Below are 24,160 nucleotides of genomic sequence, written 5' to 3'. Positions count from 1 at the left end.
GCGGCGTACCAAAATGCAGATGCATGTGCTAAAGTGGAATAAAAAAAAAAAAAAAAAATTATTTTACAGGACACAAATGTTGCACATTGGTCTAAGCAAAGAATGAGAAAATCAGCCTGTGTTTTCTCCTCGTGTTAGGATTACACTGGTGCTGTAATGCTGCATGTGTGAATAGACCCCAAACCAATTGTTGACAATAGCCAACACCTAAAGCAAAATTGATTCATTATGGTCTTTTGTGCAGTACCAAGTGATACTTTGAAATGACGCAACAATATTTTGTTTAACATTTTATTGTTCACATGATTTCTTGGTCCACAGTTCAGATTCTGGCAGCAAAACAGTCTCCTTCCACAGGTGCACGCCAGAACACCTTCTGGTTTGCTTCCCCTCACGGTTTTGAAGCACACCATCATTCTGTGGATTGAAGACTGCCATTGACTGTCAGTTACTGGGTGCATGGAGCATCCTATAGATAGTCGGGTAAATCTTTCTCTATGACCTAGAAAATAGAAATGGAACAGACAGTTAAACAAGATCTACCATCACAGCATCATTTTTTAATACAATGATAGTAACTTTTGACAATCCATTAACACTGATCAACCATAACTTTATGACAACTGAAAGGTTAAGTGAATAAACGGATTATCTTGTTACGACATCTGAAAAGTGGGTGGGAACAGGTCTCTGAAGTTGATGTGGTAAAAAAAAAAAAAAAAAAAAAAAAAAAAAAGGGGGGGGTATTGCAGTTTATGCTGTATGGGGCTGCATATCCACAGACTGGTCAGGGTGCCCATGCTGACCCATGTGCACTGCCGAAAGCATCTACAATGGGCATGTGAGCATCAGAACCAGACCACAAAACAATGGAAGGTGGCCCTTCTTTTACATCATGTGGATGGCCAGGTGCAAGTTCATCACTTACCTGGGGAAGAGATGACACCAGGATGCAGTATAGGATGAAGGCAAGCAAAACAGAGGCAGTCAGATGCTTTGGGCAATGTTCTGCTGGGAAACCATGTGTTCTGCCATTCATGTGGATATTATTTGACAGGTACCCCCACCTAAACATTGTTGCTGACCAAGTACACCCCTTCATAGAAACTGTATTCCCCAATGACAGTTGCAGGATAATGCACACTGCAAAAATGGTTCAAGAATGATCTGAGAACACAAGTTTAGGTATAGACTTGGCCTCCAAGTTCTACAGATCCCAATCCAAATCAAGCATCTGTAGCATGTACTGGAAAAAACTAATCCAATCCATGGGAGGCCTCACCTTGCAACTCAGATGATATAAAGGATCTGCTACCAACAGCTTGGTGCCAGATACCACAGCTTACCTTCAGGAGGTCTCCACAGTTCTAACATACAAAGCCATTCACAACTTTGCCCTAAGCTACATCACCAATCTGGTCTCAAAATATCACCCAAGTCATCTTCCCTGCTCCTCCCAAGACCTCCAAGCTCTCTAGCTCCTTCGCCCAAGGTAGTATCCAAAAGCTCTCCAGAGGCTCTCCTATCATTTAGAACTCTACCACAAGCTATCTCCTACTCCAGTCACCTTTAAAACTCATCTCTTCAGGGAAGCTTATTCCACCTTCACCTAATAACTGAACTTTAAAGTAGGTAATAAATAAAAATGGATAAACAGACAGGATTTTAAATGGAGACATGCTTTGTCTCTTCTGCATTAAAAAAGTTACCTACCTTGCCTGTCCACCCCTGTACAGTGAGCCACGTAGGAGCAGTTCACGGTACAAATTTGGCAATGCCAAATTTGATGTCATCCCTGTCAGGCCAATGACAGCGTCTGACATTTAGGAGAAGAGAGGGCAAATGTGAGGGGGTTTGAATCAAAGAAAAAAAAAAAAAAAAGCCCCCCACACACTTAATCCAATTTCTGCTGTACTTGCCTCCGGTGGGTGATGCGTTGTCCATGCCCATGCATTCTGTAGCAGTCCAGGGATGAAAAAACTCACTCCCTCTTCGTTCTTCTAGGGCTTCCAGGACGAATAAGAGCAATTTGTCAGTGCTAGCATTGGCCAATCAGAAGAGCTCCAAGCCATCTCGGAAGCTCTATAAGAATGAAGAGTGTCCAGGGATTTAAAATCCCTGCTATTCAGTTACACGAGCTACGTGGGCACTGTAAGCACATCACCCATGGGAGGAAATCAGTCGAGTTATAGGGATGTGGTGAATACATTTCATCATCTGTATAAAAATTGGACATTTAAGCAAAATCCTTGTTTCATCTGTAAGATTTTAATTCAAGTTTGTGGTAGTATTGCACAAAGCAAACAGATCATACCTACCAATTTAAATAAGCCAATTTTACTTGCTGCTCATCAAATGCCGTTTTTGGCTTCACATCCAAATCCTTTAACTAGTTCAGCGTTTCTCAACCTTCCCCCCCCCCCAGCCAAGGCACCCTTTGAAATTATGCACAATTTTGAGCCACCACATTGTAAAAACAAAAAAAAACAAAAAAAAAAAAAAACAGACCACACACTAAAAGATTTACATAATGCAGCAACGTCCACACATGTAGGACACCCAAAGTTGGAGGAGGTTTATTCTTCCAAAGCAAATACATCCTTGCATGGTGCACCTGTGGCTGTGTGTTATGAAAAGGCAGATTTCATTCATCTGCTGGCTTGTAAACAATTTTTAGGCATTTTGCCAAGGCATCCCTGAAGATACCTGAATGCACCCTGATTAAAAGGCTGAACTAGTTAAATGCCCGATCGTGCATTACATATCACATAACTGTGTAGTTATGCAACACATTAAATAACTACTTACATCCGGATTTTCCATGGGGCTATATCTTTTCACCACCAAACCGTTGCGGTCAATGAGAAACTGCAAAAAATAAAAAAATTTACCGAAAGGTGGTAAAAAGGGAATAGCAAAAATTATATATATTTATTCTCTAGCATATGGTTAGGGAACTTACCTTTGTGAAATTCCATTTAATTGCACTAGAAGAGGGGAGGAATAAAAAAAAAAAAAAAAAAAAAAAAAGAAGGAGGTTAGATTGTGCATATGTGGAAACATGACGTTTGGTAATTTTAGGTGTAGTATTCCACAATGAAATGATGATCAGCTACACAAAATGAGGAAGGCAAGAAATCTTCTCAAGCGCGCACACACACACACCACACTTATATTTTTCAAAAACTTGTTGCCTTCAAAATGATGTATGATGCAGAGGTCTCTCCTGCTGATCTTGTGTATTCTTGCAGATGGAACTTGCACAACTTTTAGTGCATATTGCAGCCTGTTCCAATAAATGAGTTGTCAAAACCATATCGCACACTTTCCTGTGGGAACCAGTCCTAAAATGTATCGGACCACTATTCTGACCACAGAAAAAAAAACCCACTATATATCAATATGATATATTGAGTCAGGCTCATAGTCTAATATTTGCAACCAGATATAGCAAAGTACTGGGCAGACTAAAAGCTTACTCCTTTAATAATCCCAACAAGTATATCTGAGCAAGTCATTCATTTCACTTTTGATCCTTTATACTAGTTATATCATTGAAAGCACAGTATACAACAATGTGTGGTCCAAGTTATTCCCTTCTGGCCTTAAAAAAAAAAAAAAAAAAAAAAAAAAAAAAGGGAACCAACGGTACAGAACTACAACTGCTGTCCCAATAACCATTACAAAATTTAAGCTGGTTAGCGAAGGTTGCAGTCCCAACAAGTGTTACCAGCAGGTCTTTCCTGGGCCTTCTCCAAGACAGTACACACTAGAGTCTAGGGCCTAAACAATATAAAATATACCCCTTCATGACCATGGTCAAAAACATCCAAATCCAATATTGCAACCTTGACAGGTTTGTCATTGTGCATACAGTGACAAGAAACAGCATGTAAACCCCCTAGAATTAACTGGTTTTCTGCAGCAATTTGTCTATTGTGACTTGAGGATCCAATCAAATTTTATAGCATATACAATGTGCCTTAAGCTGATAACACAAATAATTCTAATTGGGAATTCATTTTCCCCTCAACAATGGCAAGTGGTTCAGGTCTTCAGGTAGTGAAGCATGCCCAAATCAGGATATTCCTTCCACCATACTTCACCATTGGGGTTGATGTTGGTAAGCTGTGCGCTTTTATGCAAAATGGTGCTGAGTATTCTTACTGAACAATTTAACTACTCAGCAATCTTAAAATATTTGAGTGTCTTATTAAAAGTAGCTCTAAACCACCACACCTCCAAACTCATTTCATTAATTGGACTCCAGGTGTGAAATTTACTATTCAGCCTCTGTTGAAGTAGTTAGTCTATGACAGGGGTCTCCAAACTTTCTACATAAAGGGCCAGTTTATTGTATCTCGAAAAAAAAAAAAAAAAATAGGGGGGAATTTTCCTGGTATCAGTGGGAGTAAACATTGCCACATTTGGCATTAGGGGGAGGAATAGTGCCCCATAATTGGTGTCATTGGGAGGAATAGTGCTAGTAATAGGAGGAACGAATTGGTATTCGTTGACAGAATAGTATGTCATAAGTGGGAGGAAGTGTCCTAAAGGCCAGATAAAAGCAGGCAAAGGGCCACATCCGACCCCAAGGCTGCAGTTTGGAGACCACTGGTCTATGAGTTTGCTTACTTTTTCCTCCAGCACTGAATGTTTAATGGGCGTGTTCAACAAATACATGAGACATTAGAATTGTTTGTGTGTTAGCTTAAGCACATTGTTTTTGTCTATTGCTGTGACTTAGATGAGGGTCACATCACATTTTATGCAACATTACTATAACACTTTCACAACTAGGGTGCCACGGCACCCTGAGGTGCTGTGAGGAGTCCACAGAGGTGTTGCGGCAACAGCCCAAACTGAGTGATCCTCAATCCTCTTAGCTACATGAGAGAGCACTGTAAATTCCTGTGTACAGAAGAGACCGAGAACTCAGCCCGCACTTCCCCCGCACTCTTGCCAGCAAAACAGAAAGCGGAGTTGGGAGCCTGACCATATCCTACAAACCAATGACATAATTGCCAGCAAGAAGTGTGGGCTGAGCTTCAGCTTCTCTGCCTCCTGCATCATAAGAGGATCACTTCGATCTGAATGTGGAAGGAAAGTAGGTGGAGCGGGGGAAGAGAGCACACCCCAAACCTCTTCCTGGCTCTCTCCCCCTCCCTGCTGCCGTCACTACTGTAAGGACAGAATAAGGGGAGATCTGGGGAGGAGGGGTTACAACCTATAGATAACTAGGTCCTGTTCACACCAAGTGCAGTGTGGGAACACATGAGCAAAAACACACATTTTCCTGTACCACACAATATTAAATCTTAATGACACCCCCACACATCTAGCAAATGCATATACGTTTTTGCCTGCAAAAAAAAAAAACAAACGTATGGTACCATGTGTTTTGGTGCAATTTTAAAAATCATGCTGGTATGAAAAGAAAAAAATTGATGTTTGGGAATCTGCCCTAAAATGTGTGCTTGGGTGCAGCTCCAGGTGTGAACGAGCTGGAGTGCCCTGGGATTATGCACGATTCTAAAAAATGTGCCTTGACTGAAAGAAAAGGGAAAAAAAAAAAAAAAAAGTTGAATACTACAGTAGCAAACCAGACAATTCCACCTACTTTTTTGCACTGTATATCACAATTACAGTCGGTATCCAGGTGGATTATACCAGATTGGGCTTTCATTTGGTGGTTAATGGTAATTTTGGAACACTTGGCCATAATAGTAAAAGTTTTTTTTTTTCTTTTTTTAAACTTAAGCTGTACATTTTTTACACTAGTACCATGACCCACCTCTAAAGCGTGCTAAAATTCCCTTACTCGACAATATCACATTTTTTTTTGTACCTGTAGTAGGGACCTACAAGAGTATGCATTTTGTTTTTGTCCAAAAACACACTGCTGCTTGCACTGACATTTCCCCCCACCCAAAAAAACAAAAAAATTTAAACACCATTTACACAGACTTCACCTCTAGACAGGAGAAGATTCAATGAATCTTTTCCCCTTGACAGAGGAGAAACAGCCCTGGGAATAGTCTGCAACGTAGTCAGCACACGATCATGAGCCTATTCTCCCAAATAGCCAACACTACTACTAACAGCTCTGGAAGTGTGCAATTGAGCGCGCTTCCACCACAAAGAGCACATTTAGGCAGTGCCCAGGAATAAAGTCTACTTCCTGGATGCCACATACTGTATAGATTTGTGTTATCAGGCATAATATCTTCTAGAGAAGTGACACACACCACCCAGAAGTCTGCCATGATCTTATAATGAAGAGAACTGACTAAAAACAAAGATGTAACTTGCAAGCCACTCACTGCTATTACAGGATCGCAAACATACAGCACATCCTCTTTAAATGTGCAAATAATTCAAAAGTAATATGTTGCGCTCCTTCTTTGAATATTAAATCAATACATATAAGCAGTATAAGAGTAAGATCCCAGCAGGAGTAAGACGGGAAGCAGCCTGAGAGGGACTCACCACTCTTCATATGGTGCAACAAACATCAGTCCCATTGAGTGGACAAAAAGCGTTATTAGCCTGTTACAGGGTAATCTGGAGGTGAGCGCACATCTTATACTCATTAAAAAGGAAGTCACCTAGAATTATTGATTTGATTCACTGGGAAAAGTCACATTTTTCATTTAAGACTGATTAATTTATATTAAATATTTTTTGTATGATGAGCATGGGATGACATTTTGATGTCACATGATTCTGTTTTTCACAAGTTTATTAAAATAGTCAAAGAAGGAGCGCAACATATTGTTTTTATGTTTTTGAAGAAAACTGACTGCTATTTACTGAAGATACACCTGTACAATGTGCAAGATAAGCCATGTTACAAATGAATTTTGAGATTGACTATTTTTTCAGAAAAGCATTTTTAAAAAGTTAAAAGATGTACTTTCCAAATATTCCAGCCATGGCAAGTCAGTAACGGAGGCAAATTCAGATGCAGGGAGTCTAAAGGCTATACTGATGGCCAAGCCTTTACCCTCTGCTTTTTTGGGACATAGAACACACACACACACACACACACACACACACACACACAGGTATTGTATACCAATTTTGTTCTCATTTCTGAATTAGAGCAGGCCATCTCCTACTTTGATGTCCTAATGGTGACCTGGAATAACTCAGCACAACATACAAGAACATCACAAGGACAGTTATGCCATAATTTTGCTTGGGACAAGTGCTTACTTTCCAAGAGTACCCCGTCCTTTAGGCTGCTCCTTCAACCATTTCCACAATGGATGGGCACCATCTCCATTGACCTCAATCTTGCTGAACATGTCAAATTTTACATTGTAGGATGCGGCAAAGTCTTTAATTTGAGCTTCATCCCCAGGTTCCTTAAAAAAACAAAAAAAAAAAAAAAAAACCACCACATTTTTTCACTTTAAGTTTTATTACAAGTTTCATCACAAAGACTAAAAAAGTGAGCAAAAACTAAACTATCCTCCTAAAGCTCTGCCCATAGTTCCACACTTTTAAAAACATGTGCCATAAATACAAGAGCTGCCATTTTCTTTCTGCAGTTTATAGAGACAAGTAAATTGTTGTGTACTGTGCTTTTCAATACGTTGAAACTACAACTTGCAATGTGGGAGTGTGCTCTGCTTTGTCAGTCTTTTATGCATGCTCCTGCCTACAGAGCACAAACAGTACTTTGAGCAAGCACAGATTATGGTAGTGAAAGAAAAAGGTCACATTTTTCCAGCCTCATGGATGTGATGTTGTGCAATTTGAAAATTCTGCTATCAGTGGCCATTTAAGCTGATCTTTGGGGCAGGATACATGGGGTGGGGGGGGGAGGTGGCAGTCTGAGCCCTGGAGACTTGCCAGCCATTCAGCCCCTGGCATTTTATCTTGCATCTATCCCCAGTTGCAGTTATATAACCTAAACCTGGGTACATATCGCCATGAGTACAGCTGCACAGAAGCCAGTCTAATGAGAGGGTGGCGTCTCCCTGTCAGAACCAAAAAGGAGGTTGGCAAGAAGGAAAAAAAAAAAAAAAAAAAAAAAAAAAAAAAAATCAGTATGTAGTTCTAATTTAAATCCTGTGCGTATCAGGATTTAAATTAGAACTACATACAAAACTTCCCATTTTGGATAGAGTAAGGGAGGGTTATAACCAATCAGGTTTTTTTTTTTTTGTTTAACCACCTCTATTGGTGGGATTGCCCTTCACTTCCTATCCTATAGCCAAAGCATGAAGTGAAGCGAGGCATTCAAAAGTGAGGGAATCCTTAGTTGTTACAGAACTAATGTCCCCATTAAAAGATATCCCCGGTCTTACCTTTCCTAGGACAACCCAAAATTTGGGATTTTTCTTTACTTTCACTTTTTGGGATAAATGGTAAACAAGACAAAATAGAGAGAGAGGATCTCCCCAACTGGGGCACAGACAGCAATAAAATCCTGATAGGTGTTACAATCCCTCTACACTTTTTTTTTTTTTTTTTTTTTTTTTTTTAAATACAAAGTTTGAGCGACGGATGGACACCTTTATATGGCTTAAAGCAATATTAAACCCAAAAACACAAATGCATTATATTGCAGCTTACCAATTAGATGTGGTGGCTGCATAATTTCTCTTTGGCACCCCGCTTTTTAATTTCATGATCTGCCCAGTAACACTACCTGTATTAGGGGGACACCACTCTGGAGGAGTGAGCCAGGACACAGCAGCATAGTTTGGGGGATGAGAGTTAAATGTACTAGCAGATTTGAATACAAATAAATTGAAGCCAAACTCCAGCTAACACGTTATGATCAGTTGCAGCACACTTTTTCCTTTCAGGTTTTACATGAATAAAATAAAAGCGGATCATTTTAACCACCCCTGCCAGTGGTAAATGGATTGTCTCTAAGCTGATAGATTCTGCTAGAGCTAGAACTTCTGAAAAACAGCAGAGTTATTGGCTGAATCACCAGATGAAAATAGAAGAAATCAAGCCAAAAAAACTCAGACTAATTTAGCTGTGACATGTTTGCTTTTGGGTTTAATACTGCTTTTTTTAAATGCCCATGTTTACTATAAAATGTATCAAAGAACAAATATGCATACTTAACTATACCTGCTTTCCAAACTGATTGCAGGGAAATCCGAGGATACGTAAACCTTTCTCAGCATAATTGGCGTGAATTTCTGCAAGCTGAGTGTAGTTTACAGGTGTTTTTCCTCATTTAGATGCTACATTGACAATGATACAGACATAGCCCCTGTGGAGAGATCAGTTCAGTACAGTGAAAACCTACAAACTAAAAACTTTCTTGCTAAAGGACAAATCCACCCTGCACAAGATACCAGCCACCTACCCATTCCTGGGCTTCAAGCACTGAGCATAAAAACTAAAAAAAAAAACAAAAAAAAAAAACACACCATTCCTGAAAGAGGATCTGCAAAAATTAGCCAGGCTTTAGTTGGACGTTAAATTGTATTTTAAATCCATAAAACCTGTAAAAATAATTTTCTTGGGAGTCCACAGAGGGACAAAAATGTAACCTTTGGTTTATACAGCTGCCTACAGGAGGAGTAGACAGACTGTAGACTGTAAGAAGTGCAAAACACCACAGGCAGTGAAGTCATTAGTTGTAGAGATAAACTAAAATTTCAGAGGACGAAACATATCAGCCGAAAATAACCCCATCAACATTTTGCTAAGAAAAAAAAAAAAAAAAAAAGGGAGCCAATACAGGTGCCAATAATGAGACCCAGCCCCAATGAGGGGTGGCAGAGAAAGGCAGGAGAGGAGGTAAACCGTGTATACATGAGGAAGTACAGGTGAAACTCGAAAAATTAGAATATCGTGCAAAAGTTATTTTATTTCAGTAATGCAACTTAAAAGGTGAAACTAATATACGAGATAGACTCATTACATGCAAAGCAAGATAGTTCAAGCTGTGATTTGTCATAATTGTGAGGATTATGGCTTACAGCTCATGAAAACCCCAAATCCACAATCTCAGAAAATTAGAATATTGTGGAAAGGTGCAATATTCTAGGCTCAAAGTGTCCCACTCTAATCAGCTAATTAAGCCACAACACCTGCAAAGGGTTCCTGAGCCTTTAAATGGTCTCAGTCAGGTTCAGTAGTAATCACAATCATGGGAAAGACTGCTGACCTGACAGTTGTGCACAAAACCATCACTGACACCCTCCCTAAGGAGGGAGAGCCTCAAAAGGGTATTGCAAAAGAAGTTGGATGTTCCCAAAGTGCTGTATCAAAGCACATTAATAGAAAGTTCTGTGGAAGGGAAAAGTGTGGAAGAAAAAAGGTGCAAGCAGCAGGGATGACTGCAGCCTGGAGAGGATTGTCAGGAAAAGGCCATTCAAAAGTGTTGGGACTTTCACAAGGAGTGGACTGAGGCTGGAGTCAGTGCATCAAGAGCCACCACACACAGACTGATCCTGGACATGGGCTTCAAATGTCGTATTCCTCTTGTCAAGCTGCTCCTGAACAACCAACGTCAGAAGCGTCTTACCTGGGCTAAAGAAAAACAGACCTGGTCTGTTGCTCAGTGGTCCAAAGTCCTCTTTTTTGTTGAGATCAACTTTGCATCTTATTTGGAAACCAAGGACCCAGAGTATGGAGGAAGAATGGAGAGACACACACTGCAAGATGCTTGAAGTCCAGTGTGAAGTTTCCACAGTCTGTGTTGATTTGGGGAGCCATATCATCTGCTGGTGTTGGTCCACTGTGCTTCATTAAGTCAAAGGTCAACGCAGCCATCTACCAGGAGATTTTGGAGCACTTCATGCTTCCTTCCGCAGACGAGCTTTATGTGGATGCGGACTTCATTTTCCAGCACGACACACTGCCAAAAGCACCAAAACCTGGTTCAATGACTGTGGGATTACGGTGCTCGATTGGCCAGCAAACTCGCCTGACCTGAACCCCACAGAGAATCTATGGGGCATTGCCAAGAGAAAGATGAGACATGAGACCGAACAATGCAGAAGAGCTGAAGGCCGCTATTGAAGTATCCTGGTCTTCCATAACACCTCAGCAGTGCCACAGGCTGATAGCTTCCATGCCACGCCGCATTGAGGCAGCAATTGCTGCAAAAGGGGCCCAAACCAAGTACTGAGTACATATGCATGCTTATACTTTTCAGAGGTCCAATATTGTTCTATGTACAATCCTTGTTTTATTGATTGCATATAATCTAATTTTCTGAGATTGTGAATTTGGGGTTTTCATGAGCTGTAAGCCATAATCACCACAATTATGACAAATCACGGCTTGAACTATCGTGTTTTGCATGTAATGAGTCTCTCATATATTAGTTTCACCTTTTAAGTTGCATTACTGAAATAAAGGAACTTTTGCACAATATTCTAATTTTTCGAGTTTCACCTGTAGTGTATACTGAGAGGCACCCTCACTCGCTAAATGTCATTGCCGGTTTTTAAATGTAATTAGCTTTTTTTCACTACAGCACAGAGAAAGAGCTGTCATTTGCCCCACCACTAAAGTAAACAAAGGGTGGGGGTCACTGGGTGACCCACCCCTTTGTTTACTTTAGCTCTGGGCAAATGACAGCTCCTTCTTGGAGATGTAGCGAAGAAGAGAAAAAAAAAAAAGCCAGTAATTGCATTTAAAGACCAGCAATGACATTTAGTGGTGGCCATTGAGGGAGCCTTTCTGCATACACTACTTTCTCATGTATACACTGCTCCTCTCCTGCCCCCTCCTTATGCACACTGCACCCCTCTCCCCTACAAAGAGGACCTGTCACTTATAAAATTTTATTGCCATCACATAGGGGGGGGGGGGGGAAAAAAATTGTCCTATGTGATAGCATATAAGCGATAGGTCCTCTTTGCAAGGGGGAGAGGGTGGGGCAGTGAGTGTAAGGAAGGGGCAGGAGAGGAGCAGCATATGCAGTGTATACAGACAGGCTCCCTCACTTGCCGCTGCTAAAGATCATTGCTGGTTTTTGAATGCAATTACTGGCTTTTTTTTTGCTTCACTATAGCTCCAAGAAGGAACTGTCATTCTCCCTGCCACTAAAGTAAACCAAGGGGCGGGATCACCCAGTGACATCTCATTGTCCCTGCCCCTTGGTTTACCTTAGGGTAGGGCAAATGACAGCTCCTTCTCAAAGCTCTAGTGAAGGGAAAAAAAACAAAACAAAAAACCACACAACAGTAATTGAATTTAAAAATTGGCAATGGCATTTAGTGGCAGCAAGTGAGGGTGCCTGTTTGTATACACTGATCCTCTCCTGGCCCCTCCTTGCACACACTGCACCCCTCCCCTACAAAGAGGATCTGTCACTTATATGCTATCACATAAGGGACTGAACCACTTCTGTACAAAAGCTTCAATCTGTTACAAGGCTCATAAATGCATGGGGCAGAGCAAGTAAATTAACCAGATGCTTCCAATGTCCAGAGAGATATAAATAGTTTTAAAACTTTTAAAGCTGCCAAGACCCCTGCACTCAAGTTTTCAAACAATCCAAGGCTGTAGGCAGCACTGGTTGAAGCAACAGCCTTACCCTCATTTCAGAGTGGTGTGCGCAGCATCAATAAGAGCCACAACAGTCTCTTAACTTGGTGGTAAGAGTAGACAGTGACCCCTACCAGGCAAAGACTGGTTCAACTCAGATTCAGTCTCTGCAGATAGTTCAGAAGCTGCAACAAAATCAGATACAAGATTTGCAGGGGAAGGCACAGGAGTGCATTAGTGTTCACTTAAATTAGAGCAGTGTTTCTCAACTCCAGTCCTCATGGACCCCCAACATGTCATGTTTTCAGGATTTCCATTATTTTGCACAGGTGATTTGATCAGTTTCACTGCCTTAGTAATTATCACAGCTGTTTCATCTGAGGGAAATCCTGAAAACATGACCTGTTGGGGGTCCATGAGGACTGGAGTTGAGAAACACTGAATTAGAGTCACATACCTAGGAGATTTGGATGAGAGTCTTGCACAATCTCAGTCAGAAAGTCTTCAGAAAAAAGGGGCAAACCCTAAGGTATTAGCAGCAGCTGGACCAAGAAAGCACCCTGCAGCTAACTTTTGCCAGAATGTCAAGAGTCCAAAGTGACCCAAGCAGAACCCAGTACCCAAAAAAGGTCACTTCCAGGCCATCCCAACTATACAGCACAGTATGGCAGAGTCTGGGAGCAATGCTCCCAAAGCTAGGCTGATGACAATGCCATATAGCTGCAACTAAACAGACAAAAAAAAAAAAAAAAAAAAAAAAAAAAAAAAAACCACAATGAGGCAGGCTGGTAGTATGAGAAATTATTCTGGGCTGTCACATAATTAATTTGCCATTTTCCGATCCTCTAAGCAGCAGTAAAATACGATGGATTAAGGCAGGCCATAAACAAGTTGAAATCCAAACGTTTTGTCAAGTGAAATGGCTCATGATTGTGCCATTAAGTTTCAATTTTCTAATAAAAATCCATCATGTTGGATCAGGCACTTTCGATTGTGATGCGAAAATTGTGTGTCGCAGATGGCACAACCAATGATGCGAAAAAACGAACTTGAAATTTCCGTTCGGTTTTTGCATTGTCTATGGCCTGCTTAAGACTTCCTGTGTCCCTCAACACGCAATACAAATCTTTTTTAGCAGGTTTGGAAACAGGTATCAGTGCATACAGTTTTCTTATGCAAAATACTTTGTGACCCCATTACAGATAGGCAGTCAGACAGCCAAAAGAAGTAAACCGTAGGCTGACAACACTGCTGCCATCTGCAAGGGTGTGGCTTATCAGTCTGCAACAGGAGGTTTGAGTTTATGCATCCAGAATAGAGTTGGAGAATAGGAGGCAGGAGCCCCCTAAATATGGCTTTAACAAGCTCCAAAAAGGTGAACTTGGCCTTAAGTTAGAAGGAAAGCCAGTAGGCAATTCTACCGGTCGACATCCACTTATGCTAGATGGAAAAATAGGTGAGAATAACAGACATTACCTGTATTTCTCCAGGGAAACTGCATTGCCATCGATGTCCGTAGCAGAGAATTCATAAATAGTCTTCGCATTCTTCCAGTCATCCACCTGGGCACACTGCAACAATCAATTTTAAGACTTAACTCTGGGCACAGAACTACAATTAAAAAAATATATATATTACCACAAAAGGATATAAATCCACTTTATATGCACCAAATGCGTTTGCTAATTTTACAACAGGATACCTGGGTTTGCAGAGACATCAGTGATGCACACAGCCTATTCAGAAAGCTGTAATGATGCAGCAGTTCCACCCCCTACAGGCTGCTTGCAAAAAACTATAGTGGGGCAGATGCAAGGCCAGTCACCCTGCACAAGGAAAGCGTGCAGCAGGGAACCACCTTTATTAGGCTACATATACACTAGCCTATCGTGGCAAAAACACATGTAAACCAAGTACTGATTTTACACATTTTTGTTGCGTTCTGCATTTTCCCACGGCAGGCCATCAAAACGTTCCTATCTTGAATATGATTCTTCCACATCAAAGTCACCAGCATTTCTATAGGTAGCAATGAAGCAATTTAAATTTGTTCTAAAGATTTTTACCTTAAAGTACTCCTTGCATTAAAAAAGGTAAAAAATGTTTAGGCATCCGTTTTGGATCCTCACACCTCCAACCCCCCCCACCCAACCCATTTTACCTACCTAAGCCCTCATTCGATCCAGCGCTGTGATCATCTGCACCTCTTCTCCCTCCCCTCACTTGTGTCTCACTGGCTGTGCTGGGGCACCAGGAGCCATTGGCTCCTGCTGCCGTCAAAGAAAGTCAGTGACAACGGAGTGAGTCCCAGCTGTGTCAATGGATGCAGCAGTAGGACTCGGAAACGAGCCAATGGAATGCAGCTTCCCACGGGGGCACTGGACAGAATAACAACTGGCAGGAAACCCAAAAAGGGGAGGTTTGCAGCTTAACCCTTTGATCACCCTAGATGTAACCCCTTCCCAGCCAGTGTCAGTGCATATTTCTAGCAGTAACCACCATTAGTGTCACTGGTTCCTACAAAGTGTCAGTGTAAAAAATTTCCACCGCAATATTGCAGTCCTGCTATAAGTCGATGATCGCCACCATTCCCATTTTTTTTTTTATTCTAGTATATGTACCAGAGTTTGTAGACGCTATAACATTTGCGCAAACCAATATACACTTATTGGGATTTTTATTTTTAACAAAAATATGTAGCAAAACACATTTTGGTCTAATTTAATTAAATTGTTTACTGGATATGTTTTATAGCAAAAAAAAAAGAAAAAAAAAAAAATTGGTTTTCCAAAATTATCAGTTTTTTGTAAAAAAAACTGCAGAGGTGAACATAATCAAAAGAAAGCTATTTGTGGGAGAAAAAAAAAACAAATTTTTCATTTGGGTACAGCATTGCATGACCGCACAATTGTCAGTTAAAGTAATGCAGCGCCGTATAGCAAAAAATGGTCTGGTCAGTAAGGGGGGGGGGGGGGGGTAAAACCTCTGGAGAGCAAGTAGTTAAAGCCACCTAAAGCAGCGGTTCTCAACCTGGGGGTCGCACGACACTTTCCCAGGGGTCGCCTAAGACCATCGGAAAACACATATTTCCGATGGCCTTAGGAACCGAGACACCGCTCCTCTGTCCGTCTCCAGGTGTGGGCGAGATGACATGCAGTCCCTGTCATCCGGACACACCTACGGGATCAATCCTCGTCGGTGATTGGCCGCCGGAACTGTAGCTCAGGAGAGGCACACAGGCGGCCAATCACCGGCGAGGAGGTGGAGCTTGGAAAGGAGGAGCCGAGCGGCACCGCGAAGATCGAGCGAGTGAAGAGGAGGAGAGCGGCCGGAGAAGGAAGACATCTGACCGGTAAGTGTCTGTACCATGGGAGAGGGAGGGAGCGAGCGAGCCCAGGCTGGAGCAGGGGTCAGCAAGGTAAGTATCATTGGTGTCAGTGGGAGGAATAGTGCCCAATCATTGGTGTCACTAATACCAGCGATGGGGCACCATTCCTCCCCCCACCGACACCAGCGATGGGGCACCATTCCTCCCCCCACCGACACCAGCGATGGGGCACCATTCCTCCCCCCACCGACACCAGCGATGGGGCACCATTCCTCCCCCCACCGACACCAGCGATGGGGCACCATTCCTCCCCCCACCGACACCAGCGATGGGGCACCATTCCTCCCCCCACCGACACCAGCGATGGGGCACCATTCCTCCCCCCACCGACACCAGCGATGGGGCACCATTCCTCCCCCCACCGACACCAGCGATGGGGCACCATTCCTCCCCCCACCGACACCAGCGATGGGGCACCATTCCTCCCCCCACCGACACCAGCGATGGGGCACCATTCCTCCCCCCACCGACACCAGCGATGGGGCACCATTCCTCCCCCCACCGACACCAGCGATGGGGCACCATTCCTCCCCCCACCGACACCAGCGATGGGGCACTATTCCCCCCACCGACACCAGCGATGGGGCACTATTCCCCCCACCGACACCAGCGATGGGGCACTATTCCCCCCACCGACACCAGCGATGGGGCACTATTCCCCCCACCGACACCTACGATGGGGCACTATTCCCCCCACCGACACCTACGATGGGGCACTATTCCCCCCACCGACACCTACGATGGGGCACTATTCCCCCCACCGACACCTACGATGGGGCACTATTCCCCCCACCGACACCTACGATGGGGCACTATTCCCCCCACCGACACCTACGATGGGGCACTATTCCCCCCACCGACACCTACGATGGGGCACTATTCCCCCCACCGACACCTACGATGGGGCACTATTCCCCCCACCGACACCTACGATGGGGCACTATTCCCCCCACCGACACCTACGATGGGGCACTATTCCCCCCACCGACACCTACGATGGGGCACTATTCCCCCCACCGACACCTACGATGGGGCACTATTCCCCCCACCGACACCTATGATGGGGCACTATTCCTCCCACTGACACCAATGATGAGGCACTATTCCTCCCACTGACACCAATGATGGGGCACTATTCCTCCCACTGACACCAATGATGGGGCACTATTCCTCCCACTGACACCAATGACGTGGCACTACTCCTCCCACTGCAAAATTACAGTTATGAAGTAGCAACGAAAATAATTTTATGGTTGGGGGTCACCACAGCATGAGGAACTGTATTAAGGGGTCGCGGCATTAGAAAGGTTGAGAACCACTGACCTAAAGCCTGCTAGCGGCAGGATTAAAATGAATCTGCATAGCCTTTAAGATTTTTTTTGTTATATAGAAGAACTGTTCCCCAGGCGACAAAGTACATGTATTACTTTGTCCAATCTTCGTATGTGCTGCATAAGGCTAGCTGTAAGGTTGGACAGGAACCCCTCCTCCCTTCCTCGGCTGTCCAACAGCGCAACTAGCAAGGAGACTGCTTCTTTCACAGCTGACTCTTTACTCCACCACAAAGCACTTGCCTGGAACATTTTTAGCTGAAAACCCACCTTTCCCCTTGCATTACCCATTAGATTCTCACTTCAGTCAGATGCTTGTGCCGCAACAGAGATTGATGCAGTCCGCCAATTTGTTAAGAGTATCGTGTGTGCGTGTGCGCGCGTGCGTGTGCGCGGGTCACTGGCAGGCCAAGGCATTTCTGAGCTAGGTGCCTGTCTGGGCGACCTGTCCCATTTCACACCTCGGAAGAGATAAGGCAAGCTTTCTCCAGAGTTGAGAGATTCCAACCCAATAAAACCTAACTCAGCTTAGGTGACAGAATCAGATAACCTCTGTTAAAACCATTTTTCCCCTATGTCTCATATCTTGGAATATGAGAGACTTACATAAAAACCAAGCATATCGCCAGATGGGCTAAGAGGAGCCGAACATTTTGGTGGGTCATTCGCCTTGTCTCGGACACAAAGGAAAGCAGAAAAATAATTCTCGAACCGTTCAGTGTACTCTTTCATAATTCATATCTAATCAATCCTCAGACTTGTCTGCATAATAATCTACCCGTGGGTGGAATGTCACTTGGGCAGATGAAAAGTTATAGGCCAAATATGAGTTATGGGAGATTTTTGCTCTAGTTGAGGCATCCACCCATCTCTCCACGCCCTAAGCGGAGATTGCTCCTTGACTGCAGAGCCACCCCCTGCTGGGGACTACAAAACAGGCTGTCAGGCCTAAGAGTAGGAAGTTGAAGAATTCTCCCATTGACCATCATAACATAGGGAGATCAAAGCACTCTTCTGCTCTGAAACTTGGATCTGCTAACCCAGGACTTTGGCAAGTACTTTAACCCTTTCACCTCTCTGATATCTCTTTGCTGTGGTTCTTTGTATAATATATATCTTTTTACTGTAAATATTTTTATTGCACCCGTTTGACCTTTTAGTAATAAATCTTTCTTTCTGAAAGTGTTGAACTGTTTCTATAGCTCTGTATTGCAATTTAAGAATCCCTGCCTCTAAAGAGAACGCTACTGTTTGTTTAACCCTCTGTATAACAGGCCTGTGTTATGACCATGTTATGCAGTCGATTATTTCAATCATTATAGTGTTATAGCTGATAACCCCAAGTTTCCTCTTTCGCTGTATAAAAAGGAGGTAGTGGCAGTGTGAAGGGTTAATTGCGTAATTAACCTGACCCAGTAACAATCGCCCAGGCTGCCGGTACATCGATTGTGGTCCGTTAGCTCGAAAATCATTGCAGGGTGCAGCTGGGTGTGGCATTGTTACGCACGTCACATCGCGGTTTTAGATCAGCTAGTCCTTCGGTCACGAGTTTGGGTGAGAAGGTCTGGGATCTGACGCCGCGATCATGACAGCTTGGACAAGTGCCATAACGTTGATGTCAGATAGCCATGGACGGGGGAGGGAATGTTTGTCAGACCTCACAGCATTACCTAGACAGCACACAGGAAGAAATACCTGTATTGCACTGCAAAAAGTGCAGGTACTAAAAGGACTGAACAGGTCCTAAAAGTTGCCGTATACTCCGATATTTATAGAATGCTATTAAACAGTTTTTCTGGACAGGATGCATAGAAAGGCCACAATGTATACCTTTGGTTACATGAGCTCAGTCAGTTTGAAATCTGATCCCTTACTTCAGCAGTAATTACATATTCAAAATGTTTAGCTCCTTCAAACAAAAAATAAAAAAATAATAATATGGATCTGTGAACGGTGTTTTTTTTTTTCCTGAAAAGAATACCTAGATGAATTATTTAGGCCATCCCCCTCACATATGAAAATGCAGACACATGCCATACCATTAATCTAAAAGCCTCAATCAGCTCAAACATGCTCAGTGTCAACATTACAGGCTAGGCAAATCATCCTCTCAACCATCATCCCTCCCCAACGTTCTTCTGGGAAATCTGTGGGCTATCGCAGATGTATGAGAAGATAACTATCCCTCACCAATAACACCTTTCCCATTACAGGCCTATATCCTTAATAGTGTTAATGGGTCACTGGATATTTAACAGATAGATGTTCAAGGGTCACTAGAAGAACATTCTCTCCATTCTATTCTTTGTGAAGGAGTTGTGAAAACCACTCCCTGTAATTATTCATTTATAAACAGAACAAAGCACACCATGTGACAGTAAATTGTAAAGCTGTAGCAGGTGGGACGAATTTAAATATATGTGTGCACCATGGACAGATCATAATAAAAAAAAAAAAAACCACGAACATTTTGCTGGCCCTTGCCATTTACCACTGCAGTCTCAGTCTACTTCTGCAAAGAATGAAAAGCCACATGCTGTCTCCCACAGCACTCTTCAAATCCTGATCAGTCTTACAAAACACCACATTATGTTCTTCACAGAAGAACTACTGTTGTACAGCATGTAAAAGGGAAGTCTTCACAAATAAAAATAGATCTCACTGTCCAATACCAAGTGCACGGTCCATCAAATAGCTATTCAACTACTGGAATATACACTATATTGCCAAAAGTATTGGGACGGACGCCTGCCTTTACACACACACACACACACGAACTTTAATGGCATCCCAGGCTTAGTCTGTAGGGTTCAATATTCAGGTGGCCCACCCTTTGCAGCTATAACAGCTTCAACTTTTCTAGGAAGAGAACTGGAAAAAAAGGCGCTGTGGAAAATGCTCTCAGACAAGCACCTTAGTGGAGGTGCATCTTTATTGGGTGAGATAAAGTAGCAAGTATAATAAAATTAACCAGCCTGAAGTGGACAGTGTGATTCCAATGGACGGCCCGTCCGCTCTGAAGGGAGCTGAGATCAAAAGGAGACTTGACAAAGCGCAACTGCGCGAAACATGTCGTCTTGGTAACCCCACATATGCTCCCAGCTGAAGCCAACGCCGGACACTGCCTTCGTTTGCCATGGTGACACCACCCAGGACGCTGGTACCACGTGATTTGAAGCTGACAGGAGCATTCTTTGATCTCAGCTCCCCTCAGAGCGGACGGGCCGTCCATTGGAATCACACTGTCCACTTCAGGCTGGTTAATTTTATTATACTTGCTACTTTATCTCACCCAATAAAGATGCACCTCCACTAAGGTGCTTGTCTGAGAGCATTTTCCACAGCACCTTTTTTTCCAGTTCTCTTCATCATGCATATGATTAACAAGGCAGCAGTGGTGAGCTCATGATTAACTGTTCACATGTTTCCACCTGGAGTGGCCTCTCTGCGCTCATTTGTATGAGTTTAACTTTTCTAGGAAGGCTGTCCACAAGGTTTAGGAGTGTGTCTATGGGAATGTTTGACCATTCTTCCAGAAGCACAATTGTGAGATCAGGCACTAATGTCGGACGAGGAGGCCTGGCTTGAAGTTTCCGCTCTAATTCTTAAAGGTGTTCTGTTGGGTTGAGGTCAGGACTCTGAAGGCCAGTCAAGTTCCTCCACCCCAAACTCTCTCAACAATGTCTTTATGGACCTTGCTTTGTGCACTGGTGCATAGTCATGTTGGGACAGGAAGGGGCCATCCCCAAACTGTTCCCACAAAGTTGGGAGCATGAAAGTGTCCAAAATGTCTTGGTATGCTGACGCCTTAAGGAGTTCCCTTCACTGGAACTAAGGGGCCAAGTCCAACCCCTGAAAAACAACTCCACACCATAATCACTGCAGTAGTCCCTGCACGGGAACCGAGGTTCCCAGTACAGTTGCGATTTCCAGCGTGGGTGGCGTGCCATTAGACTTAATGGTACCCACCTGCGGGTCTCACATTCCTCTGTGGGTGGTGCGGCTGCAAGTATCTGTGCAGGTCCCGCTGCGGCACCACCCGCACAGCTGTGACCTAGGGGTAAGGGAAGCTTTATTTCTCTACACCAATCATGAATTATAAAATTTGGTGACCCCTGACAGTACTGCAAATCTTATAAAAGGTGACCCAATTATTTTTTATTTTTTTTTTTTTAACTTGAGCGTTTGAGCTACAAAATGCTCTACAAGGAAAAAGAAAAAAAAAAAAACCCACCACCACTATTGTTTTCAATAGCCCTTGTTCACATTGGAGATTCCTGTCGCTTGTAGCAAAACACCTATCGCTCAAAAAAGTACTCAGGCATTTTTTCAACTAAAAGATGTGCTGAAAAAAGTTTAACAAAAGCTGCAAAAATGTGCAATTCTCCTCCAAAAATTGCTCAAAACCACGATGCTCAGGTTACATTCACACTTAAGCATAGCCATTTACTGGCGTTTTTATTTGAGCGTTTGAGTGTTTTTGGAAGTGTATTACAAGTGTTTTACAGCTTCAGGCATTTTTGTTTAACCAATAGAAAGAACTAGAGGGAAGGGGGTGAGGGAGCTCTTTGAGCGGCAAATGCGCAACAAAACGCTCAAGTCACACATTTTTAAGGAGTTGCTATTGAAACCTATGGGACCAAAAACGCTTGTAATCTGCCACAAGAAGCTTGTGTACTTTGAGGGACAGGGGTTTTGCTTCAGGCAACAGATCGCTCATATATGAATAGAGGCCACTGAAATGAATAGGATTTGTCTTGTTGAGCATTTTAGAGCCACAGGCATAAAATCACTCAGGTGTGAATGTAGCCTTAAAAAAGTTTAGAGGCCAGAAAAACCCAGAGCCAGTGTGTCCAAGTTTTTAGAGAAAAAAAAAAAAAAAAAACCCACACTTTACGCTTCTTACATGCACATTTAACCCTTGAGCGTTAATTCATTTCAATGGCCATACCAAATTATTCTGGCCAATTAAATGAATTGATGCCCAAACACTTGACATGGCTAAACACCATCAAGTGTTTTTCTAACCAAAACACTGCCGCCAAGAGGTAAAGCTTCTAGGAGAGGAAACCGTCCAGTATACATGAGGCTTAAGAAAATGTTACTACACCCAGGACCCTGCCTTGACTATATCCGGTCCCCCACAGTACATGGAAGTGCAGTTAATTTTAGCAAACAAACTGCTAAATACATTCTCATCAGCAGTATATAGTAGTCTTGTGACATCTATCAGTGTCCAGCTGAGCACTGGTTAAAGCGTGTAGGAGGAGTTTTCACTTTGCTCTAGGACAGGGGGTCTCTAAACTTTATATACAAAAAGGGCCAGTTTACTGTCCTTCAGACTTTAGGGGGGACAGAGTGTGGACATTGGGAGTAGCAAGTGTCCCAGTATCAATGGGAGCAAACAATGCCACATCCTGGGGGCCATTAGGAGGAGCTGCACCCCCCCCGGGCCATTGGGAGGAGCTGCACCCTTTCACTGGTGTCAGCGGAGGGAATTAGGACCCATTTTTGGGGTCAGTGGATGAAGTAGTGCTCCAAGGACCAGATAAAAGCAAGCAAAGGACCACATCAAGCATGCTTTACTGCATATACAGACTGATTTTACTGTTGTGGGTTTAGTAACACTAAGATTAGAAGTAAATCAAAAGGAAGAAAACTGGAGGTGTTGGCCTGGGCAGCCCTGGGAGTTCCAGAGGAGACCAAGTAGCATCCTCTTGGGTGAGCACATGAGGAACACCATTGTGTTTACTGAGCTGTCTCCATTAGCAGATTGAACGGAGATTACCATTTAGCAGGATTAAGAGATTAACCCGCACAGGCGAGTCTCCTCACTATGGAACACAGACTAATCATTGCTCTAATCTGATTGGACAGCATGCCCCCCTCAATAAATCATTGAGCACACCGCGGTCACGAGAACATTGTAGGCGTCAGTCACATCACCCCACTCCTCACGTGGTATACGCAAACGGCCAATTTACGCTGACACGGCACCGCTTATCGAACTCGTTGTACGTCATAGAATACTCCGCTGTACACAACCTCTACAAAGCGGCGCTGCTAAGAAAGGTCACGCAGAGGTCGGGAGACGGGCACCGACAGTTATTACCCGTATGACACAATATACAGAGGCTCAGCCTACAGCCGCTATACTCATTCTTACCATGGCTCGCCGACCCAGCACTCCCGTCGCAGCCGCTACCAGCAGTGAGCGTTTAACGCTGTCACACAGCACTTTCAACATGGCTCCGCCACGCCACGCCCTCCTGTGCCAATTATCAGCCTATCGGAAGAGACTGGGCGAGTCCGGCACAGAGAGGTCGCTGGTGGGAGGGGCGGGGCAAAGGTTAACGAGCGTTGTGCGGTGACGCTAACAGAGGGAAAGGAAGGCTGAACCTTAGCCGTTTACTGTACAGTCATATAGATACTGAACTCCTTGGTAATGCTGAGCGCCACTCTCTGGGGGTGATAACAAAATTGCTGCTATTCAATGTACTTTGCTGTCACAGGAGCTAGGGTTATCCTGTTTAGGGTCGGTTCTTTTAACCACTTGCCCTCCAGAAGATTTACCCCCCTTCCTGACCAGCCCATTTTTTGCGATACAGCGCTGCGTTATTTTAACTGACAATTGAGTGGTCATGCAACGCTGCAGCTAAATGAAATTTACGTCCTTTTTTCCCCACAAATAGAGCTTAAATTCAGTGGTATTCAATCACCTGTACGTTTTTTATTTTTGCTCTATAAACAAAAAAGACTAACAATTTCAAAAAAAAAATGTAGTTTTTGCTATAAAACATGTCAAGTAAAAAAAGTTGTTTTAAAAAATCTAATTTTGTCATAAATTTAGACCACAATGTATTCTGAAACATGTCTTTGCTAAAAAAAATTAAAATCCCAATATGTGTAAAGTAATTGGTTATAGCGTCTACAAATACAAAGCAGCATGTCCTTGCTAGCA

The 24,160-nt window shown here is 43.2% G+C and overlaps 1 protein-coding gene across 1 annotated transcript; it reads right to left on the bottom strand.

Moving 5' to 3' along the window:
- Positions 1 to 277: 277 nt before the first annotated feature.
- GPX4 (glutathione peroxidase 4) lies at positions 278 to 23,520 on the bottom strand. Its single transcript, XM_089670075.1, has 7 exons — positions 23,366 to 23,520; positions 13,957 to 14,051; positions 9,100 to 9,244; positions 7,219 to 7,370; positions 2,963 to 2,987; positions 2,809 to 2,868; positions 278 to 502 (listed from the first exon to the last, which is right to left on the bottom strand). The coding sequence occupies exons 1-7, from the start codon at positions 23,444 to 23,446 to the stop codon at positions 470 to 472; spliced, it is 591 nt and encodes a 196-aa protein (XP_089526201.1). The 5' UTR covers positions 23,447 to 23,520; the 3' UTR covers positions 278 to 469.
- Positions 23,521 to 24,160: the final 640 nt, after the last annotated feature.

The sequence above is a fragment of the Staurois parvus genome, unplaced genomic scaffold, assembly GCF_062004578.1.
Source record: "Staurois parvus isolate SC_StPar_1 unplaced genomic scaffold, SC_StPar_1.0 ptg000086l, whole genome shotgun sequence".
Lineage (NCBI taxonomy): Eukaryota > Metazoa > Chordata > Amphibia > Anura > Ranidae > Staurois > Staurois parvus.
The sequence above is the reverse complement of the archived record's forward strand: the minus strand, read 5'-3'. Positions and strand labels throughout refer to the sequence as shown.